The 17,494-nt window shown below is 34.6% G+C and overlaps 1 protein-coding gene across 6 annotated transcripts in view; it reads left to right on the top strand.

The window, feature by feature from the left end:
* The window catches only part of STXBP5 (syntaxin binding protein 5), a 175,984-nt gene that overhangs the window by 70,503 nt on the left and 87,987 nt on the right, over window positions 1–17,494 (top strand). For all 6 annotated transcript variants that reach the window (XM_082730336.1, XM_082730334.1, XM_082730332.1 and 3 more), the window contains exon 9: window positions 7,047–7,125. In XM_082730336.1, the coding sequence (XP_082586462.1) occupies window positions 7,047–7,125 (79 nt within the window). The remainder of the gene's footprint in view (window positions 1–7,046; window positions 7,126–17,494) is intronic.

The raw sequence follows: 17,494 nt of genomic DNA, 5'->3' as shown, positions 1-17,494 counted from the left end.
TAATCTGGTTTTTAAGAATATCAGAGAACATTTTCCTTGCAATGAGACAACCTGGAATGTAACTCTAGCTTTGCTATGTGTGGATATACTTAATGGGGTTAATTACTGTTCTCTGGGACTTTAGTTTAATCATCTGTAAAATGGCAGGATTGAGCAAGGTGATTTTTAAGGTATAAACAGTTTTATGAATATGTGGAAATTAAGCAGGATTTATTCCCTCTATTGACTGCAAGGTCATTTCATCTTGGTGGGCTGAAATTTTGTATTTCTGTGTGGTAAGTGTAGGGGAGAGTTTTGCTTTTCTCTTTTGGACTTGTTTCTCTCCTCTGACAAACAAACTTTCATAATTTAGGAGGGAAGAACTTGATAGTCCTGGCATGGCTCTTAACTACCCTGAAGCAGTCATCATAGTTCAGTGATTTGCTGGCTCAGGGCACCACAGGATCTCAGGATCTTCCCTGTAACTCTGGGTGTGTGTGTGTCAGAGTACAATTTTTCTGATTGTCATCTTCACCAACATCAGCTGATTCTCAAAAGAAATGGAGGTGGTAGATGATAAAAATCAGTAGATGTCCATTTTAGGAAATGACAATTTAAAATTTAGTTTCTGGAGCTTATTCATCAGTATGATCGGTCTACTTACATATTAAGGAGTAAGTAGGATTGTGGAACTTTAACTCTATTAAGTGTCACTGAAGAAAATATTTTACTTAAGTTAAAAGTCAGTGTATGGATGTGACATTCAAAAATTTCTGTTAATCTACTTTTAATATTCACCTGAGCATAAAACATTCAATGAATAATAAAACCATATTGCAGTTCTTTTTATATAGTTCATTGCAAAGTTTTCCCTCTGTGAATTTGAAAAGACTTATTACTGGACTCTATAGAACATATGCAAATAAAACTTTTATTTAAAGGCAGAGGATATCCTGCAGCAGGAGAAACAATGCAGGTAAGCATTCTGAGAGGCATCCCACATGCAGGCTCCCACAGGCCCATATATACAAGGATTGTGCTGAGTCTTCAGCTCCAGCCACCAAGATCTAGCTTCTGAGGAACTCAGTTTACCCTTTCAGAGATCAAGCCAATCTTGTCACACTAGTTAGGTCATTTGCCAACCACTGGTAAAACGGTTACACTGGGGGTCACTGGGGGAGTTTTGTGAGTTTGGGACCTTGAACAAGCATATCATAAATCTTACTGACCTTGGCCAAGAGTCAAAAAACCAGGTATTCAGGTGTCTCTAGTCCAGCTCTACGTCAACTCGGTCTTCATACTTACTAAAGAAGAACACCCTCCTCTCCTCATTTTGTTCTAGTATTATTAACAGTGTCATTCTCCAGTTAGAATGATTTTATTTTCTAGAACATCACAGTTCAATAGAAATATAATGCAAACGCCATGTGTAATTGTAAATTTACTAATAACTATATGAATAGCAGTTTAAAAACATAAAATTAGTTTTAATAATAAATGTTTAACTCAAAATATCATTTAAACATATAATCAACTTATAAATTTGAGATATTTCACATCCTTTTTTTGTACTCTTTAAAATCTACTGTGTACTTTATACTTATGCCACATCTTGGACCAGCCACATGTTAAGTGCTCTGTAGCCATGTGTGAGTGGTGGCTACCATACTGGATAGATGCTCTAGGCTGAAAAACCTAATTGCTGTGTAACAACTGTATCAGTTAGAAAATGTGTTCTACATTCTAAATATCAAAATTAAAACCAAAGGAAACACTTGTTTTTGTCAGTGATCCTCGAGTCATTTTTAATGCATCTTCATTCATTCATTCATTCATTCAGTAGACATTTATTGAGCACCCCCTATTTACCAGAGATTAAATACTGGAAATATATTCCCCTTGAAGAACTCAGATTCCAGTGAATGAAAATTATCTATAATGGATTACTAAAATACATATTATAAGTGCTGATAAAGGCATACACAATATGCTATGGAAACAGAATTAATTGTTTTTTGGATGAAGGGTGTAGGACGATTTCACAAATCCCAAGTTATATGAGCTTGGTCTTAAAGGATGAATGGGGTGTGATAAGATGGGAAAGAGCAGAGCAAAGTTATTTTAGTCAGAAGATACAAAGACATAATCAAAAGCAGGATGTTCTTGGAAAACTGCTAATAGTTTAAAATGGCCAGAGTTAAAAATACCTTTAGGCAAGCTGCAGGAAACAAAGACAGAACTGCATATGGAGGCAAGAATATATATTGTAGTATGCTTAAGAGTTTGGATTTCATGATGGAGACCTAAATGATTTTACAATGAGAAACATAAAATTTATATTTTGGAAATATTACTTTGATGGTTGTGCATTAGGTGAACTGGGGGCAGAAGTGGGAGACCAATTAGGAAGATTTTTAAACAATAAATGAAGATTTCAGTTGTGACAGCAAATGGGAAGAAATGGACATATATTAATACAGTTCTGCAATTTAATCAATAGTACTGAGGCCAATTTTTTATGGCTGGGTGGTTTACAGGAATGGGAAGCAGGGCATAGTAAAAGATAAATCAGATGTGACTTGGAGGTTTATATGATTTATTAAGTTGTTTTATAATTTACCAGCTCTTTTCAACAATTTATCAAAGTAGTTCACAGGTATTTGAACAAGAACCAGTTGAATAAGCACAGGTTCTTGCTGCTCAGATGACACAGCAAGTCAGAAGTAAAATGACAGCTGGTGGTGAAATCAGGTGATCTTCTAAACATCCTTTAATTTACTTACATGTCCTTTGTAAAAATCTTAGCAAGGTCCTTATTACTTAATTTGATTTAGAAAATGGTTAGTCTAGGATTACAGATGTATAAATTTGCCTTTCTGGAATGTAAACAATTATTGGTGACATAATTTAAGAAATTGGAGTTGGAAAAACATCAGATTATGCCAATCAAAAGGACTCCTTATTTTCTAAGCAAGATTCATGAAGAAAGATTACTGTAAAAACTGCAAAATTTTTTTACTTACAGATATAATAAACCTACTCAGTTAGCATCCTTGTAGGGGGTGGTGAAGAAAGTTTACTTATAAAGAAATAGAAATTAGACTGGCTTTAAACTTTATTCTTAATTTGAATACTGGTTGTAGGAGAGGAACATAGAAGAATATTGAGCAAGACAGAAGCTAAGATTTTTGCACCTAGCCAGGTTTTATGTACAATATGTAAGCTCAAAACTTATAAAAATTTGGTAGATATACCATGTAATGTTCTTCTTTAAAAATTGTTCGAGCCACTGGAAGATCGGTGGTGAATATTGAAATAAGTTAAATTGAGTTATAACTGAATAATTGTTTACTTCATGAAGCAAAATGCATACAAAGAATAACTTTTGGAAATAAATGTAAAAATTTGTGTCTGTAATTTAAGTTCTATCAGTCTGACACTCCCAATAGAGCTTTGGGTTGGTAGAAGAATAAAGGCCTGATGCTGGCCTTCAGAGCAACCATTTAAATTCTTTATTGAAAGCTCATGTATTTCTGAGCAGATTAAAATAGTGGTTGAAATTCTGCATTCCTTCTACAATGCGAGGGACTCCTTTTCCGATTTAGGCCTCCTTTTTTCCTACCTTTCTTTTTTTCTCAGTTTCCACCCCTTTCCCCTCTCCCCCAACAAACCAGCAATCCTCTTCAGTTCCTTGGTTTGGTGTTCGACTTACTCTGTCACTAGCCACTGGATTTCTGTAAATTAAGATGCTAATTTAATTAGAGGTTCAAGTTTCATTGCTTTGTCATTTCTTACACAATGGGAAAGAGATGATCCCCTAGTATCTTGAGGCAGGATTAGATGCTCTTGTAAGTTGACAGGGCTGATTTATAAAAATGTAATGTAATAAAGGTGATATACTGTATTAGTGGGGAAAGAAATAATGATTCAACAAATAGTGCTGCCAGGTGCATACTTCTATCACAGCTCTTCATATTGTGCATTTTAAATATGTGCACTTTATTGTCCAGCAATTGCAGCTCAATAGAACTATAAAAATAGCTTTGAAATTATTAGAGGAAAAATATCTTTCCTGTGCCAAAATATACTTCAGAAAATAATTAAATGTAATAAGTGAAACTATAGAGCAATTTTAAGAAATTAAAAAAAAATTTATATGATTTTGATGTGAGAAAGAACTTCTCAATAAGCTCGAAACTAAGGAGGGGAATGATAAAAAGGGCTGGTAGCTTTTTTCATACATATTATTCATAAATGGAATCATATCTTACCAGTTCCTTCTCCCTCAGCCTTCCCCCATGTTAGCAACCCAGTGACTAGGTACAGTATGTCAAAAAACTTACAGGTGTTCTTCAAAAATATATTTCTAAAATTATATATATATATATATGTACACACATATGTAAATATGAGGAGTTTTGCCATTATTTTGCATAAAATGGAATTATATTAATCTTTCTTGTATGTTTTCTTAATCCACTCTACTTGAGAATAGTCCCTTCATGTCATCTGGCATAGCTCTAATTCCTTCATTTTAACGGTCATGTAATAGCCAGTTTTGTTCCCAGTTTTTCACAAAGTATTCCTCCCTTCCAACATAATCAGTATTCACTTTATTTTCAGTTCTTGATCACTGTAAGTTAGGCTGTCATTACCATCTTGTATATATTTGATAGGCGTTGGTCCTTTTGTTTCTGTGAAATAAATGCTTACGAATGAATGGCTTTTCCTAAGAATTAGAGTTTTAAGTATGCCTGTTTTTAATTAATATTCTCAGACTACCTTCCGGAGCGACTGTATCCTATTTCTTTCTGTCATGTAGGTGTACCTCTTTGGCAGTGATCCTGCCAGCAGTAGGTATTATAGCCCATTTTACTTTTTTTTTTTTTTTTTTAACTTCCTCTTTTCTTAAGGTTTCAGAATCAACCAGAGAGGAGTGACTGGGGCTTTCTTCTTTCTCAGGTATTTTCTGGGCATGCACATGACCTTGCACATGTGTGCAACCTTTTAGTCCCGGAGCGTGCTCAGTTTTTCAGGATTTACTTTTAATTCTTGATCAGGTTCTTATTTAACTCACCTAAAACCACAGCCTTAGGCAGTTGTGATATGCCAGCAGATTGCTGTTATTTCTGTGATGCCCCGGAAGTGTGAGACCATCTATTCCTCTGAGCTGATGTCTGTGTCAAATGAAATTGCCACGACACCCTGGGAATAGAGGTTTCCAGGGAACTGCATTGGGACAAAATTTTGATTGTGATCTTAGGGAAACTGGTTTTAATGGAATTGCAAAAAAAAAAAAAAAAATCAGCACTGATTAGTTCACTGATACTATTGGATTTTCATGTCTGCCTAGCCTCCTAGCTGGGGAATGAGGAAGGTGGGAATAACCCTTATCAGAATGTTCTAGCCCTCCCTGTCTTAACTAAAGTTTAGTCATTTCTATTGGGTAGACAATGTTCCACTTGTTTTGTGGCTTCAGTTTATTTCCAGGGTTCTGAAGTGATTAACTTTAGTTGTGCTAGTATTTCAGTTTTTGTGGGAGAGGTCCTTTTGGGTTCACAGAGGTCCTTACTTTGTCATTCTGGAAGTCCCATTTCTTTTCCTAATTTTTTTCACTATTCATAGGTAGTGAGTCCACTGTGTAAACTCAAGTCACTTTGTGCAAATCAAAGAAAAGCTGTTCGAACTCTAATTACATTGAATTTATGAATTAATTTTAGAAGAATTGACATTTTAGGATTTTAAGTTTTCTCAACTGGAAACACGATTTTGATGACTTAAAGGTATACTAGTGTGCAGTTTAACATTTTTCTAAGAATTCAGTCATAAATGACACTAGGAATGATGTTTATAACATATGATGGATACAGTATTAATGAGCTTTGAATATAAAATTTATTTTTAAATGTAAAGAAGATAACATACAAGCATAGGTAAAGAACATAAATTATTTTTAAAAGAAGACGTACAGATGACCAGAACGTTGAAGAATATTCTAGAGATTAAAACAATACAAATTAAAAGTAGATACCCTTTCTGATTAAAAACAAACAAAATAGCATTGTTTGGGAAGAATGTGGCAAACTGTGGTCTTAAACAACTAATGGAAGTATGAATTGGTACAGTGTGTTTGGAATACAGTTTGACCTAGAAACCCCTTTCCCTAAGAATTACGCCTAAGGAAAAATCATTAATTTACTCACTTATTAGTTACTGAGCACCCACCGATATGTCAAACAATACTTGTCACCAGGGATACATCAATAGAAAGCACACATACACTTAAAAAACGTTTGCTTTCACGGAATTTACATTCTTCTTGGGAGTCAAACAGCAAACAATGAAATTTTAAACAAAAGTTTATTAGAATGAGCTATCTGTATTATGGGAGGTGGGGGGAAGCTGGGAATGAAGTATTGGGATAGGGGCATGTGTCTGGGATCTCCAAAAATTAGATATTAATATTGAGAATGATCTCTGAAAATGGAAGATATGTTTTATTTTCTTTATATTTTTCTGAGTTGTTTCTACAATGATCATGTCGGAAAGAGCAGGAATCAAAAAGTTTTTCTAAAATAATATATAGAGGTTGGTTTATTTTAGCATTCTTTTTGGACATTACAATAGATGGATTTTACCTTAGGAGAATACATATAAATGAAGTTATTAGCATAGGTTTTAATTTTGCAACTGTCACACTTGGGTGAAAACATGTTTAGATTTGATTTTCTCAAATCTAGCTATTTTAAAACTTGAATTCATTTAGAAAATTAAAATTCTGCTTGCTTATCTGCAATTAGGAACATTGGAAAGGCTATCAATATATTTTGCAAGAATTTTGTCACATGAATATTATTACTAAATTACTCTTACTTTTAAGCACTGAATTTCAAACAGTAGATTTACTGGGTTATTTTAAATATTTTATATTAAAATACTTCTTTTCAAAATCATTTAAAAATTTTATGATGTATTTCATTTTACTTTCATTTTATATATAAATTATCAATATAAGAATTTAGAATAACTTAGAATTCTAGAATTTAATGCAGGAAAATATATTTTAGGAAAACAATTAAAGGATGGGAAGAAGCCAGAACCCTGCAAACCTATCCTCAAGGTGGAATTCAAAACGACTAGATCTGGGTAAGATTTTACTTCATTGCCAATATTCATTGTATATAATTACTCAATAGCACTAAAGGCTCTTTTATCATTATGTTGTAATACCTACTTTAGAATTGTCTAGCTCAGTCTTAAAATTTAATGCATTCTTTATTTAACAAAAAAACTAAAATTGATAAGTTTAGGATAAAGTATTTCTTTGTATTCTCTTTGTCTTTACTAGTTTGTAACATATTTTGGAAACTTAGAATAATCTTTCTTGTCAAATGTTATACATTCTGTTAGTCTTAAATGGTGTTTATTCACTACTGAAAATTGTGGAATAAGCAGTGAAAAGTACTTAAAACTTAACCCATTTATGATATATATGTTAATTATGAAAGTTAGATGTATTCTTCAAAAATTAAATCTCATAAGAATATTTGACAATTACAAAAATACATACAGGTTAATATTAAAGGAAGTTTGTCAGTTTGTATTTTATATTTTTTATATGTACCAAATGGTTAAAAATAAAATAAAGGAAATAATTATAAATGTTTCTTTGAAAATGCCACATTCCCTAACCCCTAAAAAATGCCTTTTATTTGTGTTCTAGTTCCTGGGGAAAGTGTGTGGTTTTATTTACTACAGCTGTGTAAGAGAGTGAATTTACTTAGTATATATAGTGCATTGGTTTCCAGACTGGGTCTTTGGCTAGCAGCATTAGCTGAGAACTTGTTAGAAATTCAAAATCTCGGACTCTACTCCAGACCTTCTGAATCAGATACTCTACCCTTGACTGGAGCCAACTGATCTGTGTTTTAATTAGACCCACAGGAGATTCTGATACATGGAAGTTTAGAACCACTGATATATGTTTTTATATACCAGTTTATGACCACTGCTTGTTAAAACTGGCTTACTTCCCTTTGCAATTTGCCATTCTTCTAATCATAATCATTTCAGCCCTATTCTCATTTGAGAAAAGTCAGTAAGCTAAAAAATTGTTAAGATTGCTATTATTTGTCCTTGATCCTCATTAGCTGCCTTCTGGGATTCAAAAGATGTACTATGTTCCAAAAAGAAGTTGAATGAACTCCAAAAGGAATGGCATCTGTTTAATTGACTGTGGCACCCTCACTGTGTGACCTTTGGCATAGAGTTACTTGATGTGACAAAACTGTGCTTCAGTTTTGTCAGTTATGACATGAATATGATAATATGTCAGAAGATCATTGTGATGACTTAAGTAAGACAGTCATATATTGAAAATATTTTACAGAGTGTCTGGTACATAATAAACTTTCCATCAGTAGTTGCTCTTACTGTAAATTCCTACTGCCAATTGATTTTTTTTTTTTTTTTGCCATAATTTGTTGTGTGGCAAAGGAATGTAAGTAGGAAAAGCAATCACCGCCAAGGGGGGAAAAAAAGTATGTGGGGAGAACCAGAAAAAAATGTTTCTAGTTTATAATGAAGTATCAAATGAATTGTCTAAACATTTAAATTAACAGTGCTTATTGTCTTCTGAATTATCTGTTCATTTTAACAAATACTGATTGGCAACAAAGATTAAAGTCCAGGGAAGTTCTTTATTTTTTTCCCCTCTCTGTGATTTACCTATTCCTGGTTTTGATTCTTATAAAGGATAACACTTACGTTTTCAGTTTCTTCAGGATGGCAGCAGTATTTTTTCTTCCATAAGATCAGACATGAAAAAAAGAAGTCTAGCTCTTTTGCATGCATTTGAAGATACTTGTGTATATACTTGTGTACATACAAGTGTGTGTGTGTGTGTGTGTGTGTGTAGATACTTTTAAATAGATCAATAGGACCACTCTCTGAGAACATTCTTCACCAGCTTTCCAACTTCTTTTTCACCTGGGTTAGGACATGCAGTAAATTAAAAGGTTCTTCTTTCACCAGGGCCTTTTACCTTGTAACTGTTTCCTAGAATTCCAATGTGTAGCCAATGTTGAGAACTACTGCACCCCTCATTGCACCTATAGCAGAATCACCCTCTATTAAATAAGTTAGTCACCTCTCACCTTTTTCTATTCCTAGCAAGTGTCTTGAGCAGGTGCCAGCTAAAGGGATTCAGGTTGGCAGCAGGGAATGTTGGCAAATTGCCAGATTTGCCTTCCTTCCATTCTCAAGATCTTCTGTGTTTTCTTTTCTTTTCTTTCTTTCTTTCTTTTTTTTTAAAAAAAAAAAAAACAAGAAATCATTCTAGGCAGAAAGATTCCCTTTTGTCCTTTATAGCTTAGCAATAATATCACTGCTTTGAGGATGTTTTGGCCATGTTACCTAGGTTGGGTCCCCAGTAATACAGTCTGAAAGTATGCTATGTGTTTCCTTTCTAGAATTTGTACTTGTCACTGATAATGAAATTATTTGTTAAATGTATGCCTTCCCCTTTAAATATTAGCTCAGTGAAAGCATGGGACATACGTGTCTCACTTCTATTTGTCCTTGCATAGTGTTACTGAATATAAGGAAGAAGAACATAAGCTGGTGTTTAGAAAAGTGTAACCATGAAGAATTAGCTGTTATAGGTAACGATAACATAATTTAACTCTGAGGGAAAGGTACACTCTGTCAAAAAATTGAATCGAGATTTGTGTCTTTTATTTTCTAGTAAATAAAAGCATGTATTACATTGGGAGAGACCATATTTTTTCTTTACATAGTGAATAGTAACAATATAATTAATACAGCATTTTAAAAGCACTTTTATTAAAGATAGAGAACTATTCTTCATATGGCCAGTTCTTAATAAAAAGTCAAAAGTTAAATGTTAAGTCAGTTCTGTTGAAGTTGGTTTTTTGAAAAACTGGTGTCCCAAGTGTGAAGTGCTGCAGCCAGTGGTGCTTGAGCAAAGTGAATAAGAGTGAACTCTGGAGCTGGCCCACCTGGGACTGATCCTTCTTTAACTACCTGCTCATTGTGCCATCTTGGGCAAATCGACTGAACTTTCTCTGTGTGTTTCTTTATCTGTAAGATGGGAATAATGATAATAGTATCTACCTCGAAGAGTAGTTAAGAAGATTAAGCAAATACATGAAGCCCTTGGAACATACTCTTTCATCCAGTTGTCTCACATATCCCCAGTCTCAAACAGCATTTGATAACCCCTGACAAACGTGAGCTTTTCCCTGGTTTTCCTTTCACAGATTGATGTGCAAGTTGCAAGGTTGACAAGACTATAACTATAGTTATAGTTATCCTAATATCCTTCTGTAGATTGAGAATTCTCTTATTCTATGACTTAGTGCAGCATTTATTTATTTATTTGACACCCAATGTTACATTAGTTTTGGTAGTACAAATGCAACAATTCTGTGCTTTGTGCTATGCTCATAGCTGTTACTACCGTCTGTCATCACACAACACTATTATAGTACCATTGACTGTATTCCATATGCAGTATCTTTCATCTCTGTGACTTTCATTCTGTCACTGGAAGTCTATAATGCCTGCTCCCCTTGACCCATTTTACCTATTCCCTCACCCCTGATACTTTGTTTTTAAATAGTAGATAGTGGTCATCTATAAGTGGGTTGTGAAAATATTTTTGTTGGTTGTCAGTTTTTTTAACTTCTAGACTAGAATAAGAAATAGAGTATACTGCACATTTTAAGGTTAAATATTGGTTCATGAAACTTGTCCAATTGTATGTACTAATATGTCTGTATACTGTATCATGAAGTAAAGTATACTTCTTACGATGAGTCATAATTATCTTATTTGAGAACTCCTGATTTAGTGAAAATAACTAAGAGTTTGGGTTCTTAGACTTAGGTTCAAATCCCAGTTCTGCCACCACAACGACTCTGTTGTCTTTGGCAAGTTGCTTAACATCACTGAACTTCTGTCCTTACCTCAGTGAAATAGGAATGGTAATTTCCACTTAGTAAAATTGTTGTAAAGACTTGAAAGAAAAATATGTGTTTGGCATGTGGTAGATGTTTGGTAAATTGTAGTCCTTTATCCCTCTCCTTCTACCTTTTCACTTCACCATTAGACTACATAGGAAGTTACAGGCAGGGCCAAATTTTCAACAAGAATCAACTCAGGAAAGGTTCAAGTTTTCAAACAGGTATTCACTTGAACTCCTTAGAGTTTTACACAATGAGCATTAGAAGTTAATCTCTCTCTTTCTTTTTTTTTTTTCCCTCCAATTTAACTCATTTAAGAGAACACACGAGCAGAGAAGGGGCAGAGGTAGAGGGAGAAAAAAAAATTCTTTTTTAAGATTTTATCTATTTAATACAGAGAGAGAGATTACAAGTAGGCAGAGAGGCAGGCAGGGAGTAGGGGAAGCAGACTCTGTGCTGAGCAGAGATCCTGATGTGGGGCTCCATCCCAGGACCTTGAGATCATGACCTGAGCCGAAGGCAGAGGCTTAACCACTGAGCCACCCAGGCGCCCCTAGAGGGAGAAAATCTTAAGTGGTCTCTGCACTGAGAAGAGAGCCCTACATGGGGCTTGATCCCACAGCCCTGAGATCATGCTCTGAGCCAAAACCAAGAGTCAGACACTCAACTGACCGAGCCACCCAGGCACCCCGGAAGTTAGTGTCTTTTAAGAAATGGGCTACCATTCAAAGAATTACCAGTTTTGGGGGGAACATCTATGTTTGGAAACCTAAAATTGAATGTTATCACAGTTAAAAATGGCAGTTTACTCACATTTGGAGAACCATGTCTATGAATTAATTTACTCCCTTTCCTTATAACACATACTATGGCAAACTATTTGTGTATAGGGCCAGAGAATAAATATTTCAGACTTTTCAAGCTGTTCAGGTCTCAACTGGCAGCTATCAGTTCTGCTATTATAGCCCAGAAGCAGCCATAGACAACTCAGAAATGAAAGAATACAACTGTGTTCTAATAAAACCTTCTTTATAGATACTGAAATCTGAATTTCCTTTAATTTTCATGTATTATAAAATATTCTTTTCTGTATTTTTTTCAACTATTTAAAAATGTAAAAATCATTTTTAGTTTGCAGGCCATACCATACAAAAACAGGCAACGGGCACTAGTTTGCTGACTCCACCCACCCCGGCCTCATATGCACACATGTACATGCATGATATATCTGTTAATCTGTAAGCAAATTTGAGCCCCCTCAAATGTGGTGCCTGAATTTGTTTTCAACTAGTTTAGTAGATGATTTTTTTTAAAGATTTTATTTATTTATTTGACAGAGAGAAAGATCACAGGTAGAAAGAGAGAGAGAGGGGGAAGCAGGCTCCCTGCTGAGCAGAGAGCCCATTGCAGGGCTCGATCCCAGGACCCTGAGATCATGACCTGAGCCGAAAGCAGAGGCTTAACCCACTGAGCCACCCAGGCACCCCAGTAGATGATTTTTTAAAATTTCATATGTACACTAAAAGCTGTAGGTAGATTGCCTATATAAGAATATGAAAAAAACACAGGGGCACCTGGATGGCTCAGTCAGCTAAGCATCTGACTCTTGATTTTGGCTCAGGTCATGATCCTTAGGGTTGTGAGGTTGAGCCCCACCCATGCTAGGCTTCGTGCAGAGTGATTCTCTCTTTTTCTGTACCCCCCTAACCCGCTCCTCCCCTGCTGGCACACAAAACATGTGTGCACACTCTCACACTCTCTCTCTCAAAAAAAAATTCTTTTTGAAAAAACCAGCACAGACTAATAAAAACTCAGGATACATTTATAATACTTTAGTTCTGAAAATATCTAAAAGTTTATTTCAATAACATCTACAAACTTGCTACCAGTGAGTTTCCCCAACTGCTACTAGAAGTGTATCCATTGAGAGAACCCTAACTTTCTGAAGCCCCAAAACAAACTCCCTCATGCAAAAATATTTTTTCCCCCAGAATGCAAGTCTTGCTCTTAGTTTTTCTTTCTCAACTCTAGATTTTTCTTAAATAACTGTGTCTATGCAATAATCCATAGTAACACTTATGCTGTGCTTACTGTTTGCCAGACACTATTCTAGGTGCTTTATACATCTTAATTTATTTAATCTTAGGAAGCATTCTGTGAGGCAGGTATTACTACCTTTGGCATATAGATGAGGAAACTGAAACGAAGACATTGAGTAACTTGCCCAAAGTCATACAGGCCATGAGTGGAAGACCCCAGATTTAATTAAGTCTGTACTCTTACTTTACTTCCTTTTTAATGAAACCTACTCTCTGTTCACATTAACCACCAAGCCCCAAGATCATAGAATACCTGCAGATCTCCCAGCAACAATTGCTTTGCTAACCTGTCTGATAAAACTGTGATGAAGAAACTCACCAATTTAGTCACAGATATGTTGACCATTGAGAATAATATTTTAGAATCTAGTATCTACATCAATAAATGTGTTTATATTGTCATTTTCTATCATGCATGGAGCTTTCTCTTTTTATTTTCTTGGCACCAGTGTATTAGAGTCAACAAATGTTTCATATTCATTCTCTCTCCCTCTCTCCATCCCAGTTGATGGTAAGCCATAGCAACCAGAAGAGACTCATTCAGATAGCATGCCCACTTTCAGAAACAGAAGTAGTTCCCTTTTGTATTGTCTTAACAATTCTCATAGCCTTACTTGAGATGAAACTAGCTTCTTGTCTTTGGAGCTCAAGACTTACTTAGATGGCTTGGCTTCCAAGAACCAAGAAGAAAAAACTAGATGAACAACATTTGTTATTGGACTTTTATAAGCCAGCTATTCTGCTATGCAGTTTGAATGCATTACCTTCCATAATTCTAACAACACTTTGAAATAGGCAGCTTTATCATCTGTATTTACAGATATAAATAATAAGTTTTGGTTTAAGTTAACTTGTCCTACAAAGTAGCAGAGCTGGAATTTGAGCTCAGGTTGACTCCAGAGATAGAGTTGAACACTTTCACAAGTTAAGATGGATTAGGATTAGAATTGTCCTAATGATTCAGAGGTTGCTTGGTTTGCCAAGAACTGGTTTTTTATTTTATTTTTTAAGTAATCTCTACTCCCAGTATAGGGCTTAAGCTCATAACCCTGAGATCAAGAGTTGCATGTTCTACCAACTGAGCCAGCCAGGTGCCTCCAAGATTTCTTTTTTAAATTTGCTAGTTTATCAGAGCATCTTCCTTAATTTAACATTAAATCCTACTCAATATCAGTAATCATATTAATGTGAACTAAGAGGAGATCTGTTTGTGTCTGTCTAATAGGGTGGATAACTTAATGTAAGTAACCTTAGCTACTCAGAGAACTAGAGAGCTTCATAGATCACTTCTAGGCTACAAATTCTGATTTGACAAAGTCCGGGTTTGGGTTTTATGGTATCCCCTTGTGGTAATGGCATTTGATCTTAACACTGTTTAGGAAAAGTCCCTAAGTCGATTTATAATTAATTGTATCTAATAAGAGAAGACATCTTTGAGCCCACAGATTTAAAATTTCATTTTAAATTTCTCAGCAGATAGTGTTTCCTTTTCTCTTGTTACTTTTCCCAAGTTGGTGAGAGAGTTTCAATTTTAGGTTGGCTAATTCTCATTTTGTCACTATCCTCAAAGGTATTCTTATGACCTACCCCAGATTTATCTGTATTATCTTCAGTCTCTCAAAACATGAACACTTTCTCCTAGCCTTAATCTCCAGACCTCTTACCTAACTAAAATAAATTACTATTCACTTTCTTAATTTTAAGATAACATTTGACTTACATTCCCTAACACTGTAATTGTATAATCCCACATAGCTAGACAACAAAGACTACTAGATTAATGGCTCTATCTTCTGTTATTACAATACCTTATTTAGCAGCTGTATGGAGATTGGGGTTTGTCTATGGCTTCTATGAGTTTAAAGCACTAAGATTCCTCTGTTTTTAAGTTTTTCACTAAATTAGTTTTTTTTAAAGATTTGTTTATTAAAGCACAAGTGAGAGGTGGAGGGAGAGGGAGAATCAGACTCTTTGATGAACAGAGAGCCCCACGTGGGGCTCGATCCCAGGACCCTGAGATCATGACCTGGGTGGAAGGCAGAGGTTTAACTGACTGAGCCAACCGGGTGCTCCCTTAAATTGGTTTTTAACTCATTGTTAAGTTAAAACTGATATAACTTACTAAGTCTGCTGATAAATGCATTTTGTGATACATCTGTATATCACTGGCAAGTTTTATTTGGTAACTATATTTGAAAATAAACCTGTATTAAGCCCTTGAGGTACATTTAACCAGTGGTGGTTGCTGAAATGAAGGTGAAGAAAAAGCTGTAAGAAAAAGGAGTGCATTCAGAATGGTTCCAACAGCTCAGAACCCTTTATACAACTGACGCTCTCAGCACTGGTATTTAATTTGAAAAACACAAAAGTGAAGATGTAGAAAAAGGAGGACTAGTAGATTTTGAACAGAAAAACAAAAGCAAAAACAAAAACTAAAATAAAACATTCCCAGAACACATCCTTGAAGTGTTTGTAGGAGAGAGTAAGTAAGTAAGTAAGCCTTGTTTGCTGCTATAGAAAGATAGGTTAGAATGATAACAGAAGGAAGATTGGAGGATACTCATTGTAAGAGGAATTAATTTGTAAGAATATTTTATTAGCCTTGATTCAAACATGAGCCAGGATGTAGGAACATCAAAAGAAGGAAAAAGAAATGGGTGGATTACAGAAAATGGTTGTTTATTTATTTATTTATTGTTTAAGCACTGCTTTAGAACATGTGTTTAGTGTATTCAACAATAGATAAAAATAGCATTTACATTTCATCAGGAAGAGTAAGACACAATTTTGTTTTCATTGTAACTTGAGGAAGAACTCCATATGACAAATGGCAGAAAAGAAAGAACTGTTGGAATAGATGGTGCTGAAAATGAAAAGGAAATAATTTGGGCAGAAAGTTTTAGAGTGAATTTCTCAGGATTAATTCAAAGTACAGGTGAAGAAGATAATTTTCTTTCTGAATACTAAAAGCATTGTCATATGATTATATGATCTGGATTCTTCTGAAAAAATTTTTTTGGCTACAGAACTAAAAGTCTTAGGATTAAGGTAAGTTTTGGGTTCTGAAAAGGAACCCCGAAATCAGTAAAGTAGATGATGAGTAAAAAGTGCAGTGATAGAGGGGTGGGGTATGGTGGCCAAAGGATCCAGTGAAGTTGGAGGAATCAAATGATGGAAGATAAGACTTTTGGGCCCTTTCTGTGGGGACCAACACAGTTAAGCACTTGGTAACAATTGCCGAATGGATGATTTTATTTTTAAGTAACCTCTATGCCGAACTTGGGGCTTGAGCTCACCACCCTGAGATCAAGAGTCATGGAGGGCACGTATTGCGTGGAGCACTGGGTATGGTATATAAACAATGAATGTTGGAACACTGAAAAGAAATAAAATGAAAATAAATAGATAAAATGAAAATGCTCTTACATTGTTTGGGTAACAAAATTACAATTGCAAAAAAAAAAAAGAGAAAAGAAAAAGTCACGTGATCTTCCAACTGAGCAATCCAGGCACCCCTGTAAATTTCATTTTTAACCAGTATTATCTTCTTCTCTAGACTGTTTTTAGAAGTACCTAAGTTTGTTTCTTTTTTATTATAACATTAAATAAAATCTTCACAAAAGAAACATATTACCTGTAATTTCATTATTCGAAACAATTTTTTTTCTTCTGTTCATTTTCCCTCAATCTTTTTTCAGTTACATACACATTTTGACTTAATTATATTCTTAGAGCATATTCGGTCTGGTGAATTTTTTTTCCTACTTAACATGTCTAAAATATTACTAGTTTTTATCTATTCCTTAAAATAATTTTAAAGCTTATGTGCTTTACGCAGACATTCTTCCCTTTGGCTGAACATTTAGTTTTTGATATTATAATCACGGTTTTCATATTACAGATAAAAATATAGTAGTGAACAGATTCTCTTTTTTGATGTTATAGTTAATTCAACAGATTTTTTTTTAAACAGTTGTACTGTTTCTTTACAGTAAATTTCCAATGGTGAAATTTTGAGGATAAAAGATTTTTATGAATCTTGACAAGTTCCCACATTCCTTCTTGAAAGTATCTGTGTGCACTTCAAAGACTTAGTATAAACTGTAACATTTTCATCAGTCTCATCAATGGGAGATGTTTTTGTTTTAGTAACTTCCTTACCTTAAAAGTAAGCATTTATGCTTTGGAATCGTATTATATTTTGTCACCACAGTGTGAACTCCTAAATGATTACTGTTATAATAGAAAAGGCAACCTGCTCTGATAATAGGGATCTGAAGTTAAATTTGCTTCCATCTGCATATTAAGTGGTGTTTCATAAAAATTTTACAACTTAATTTTTGGCAAGCAGTCATCCAGCTCAGATATTATGTTTTGGCAGGGACCAACGTTATTTATATGTTTATCCATGCCCCTCTATCTAGAAATAGA

Source organism: Mustela nivalis (assembly GCF_964662115.1).
Source record: "Mustela nivalis genome assembly, chromosome: 5".
Taxonomy (NCBI): domain Eukaryota; kingdom Metazoa; phylum Chordata; class Mammalia; order Carnivora; family Mustelidae; genus Mustela; species Mustela nivalis.
The sequence above is the reverse complement of the archived record's forward strand: the minus strand, read 5'-3'. Positions and strand labels throughout refer to the sequence as shown.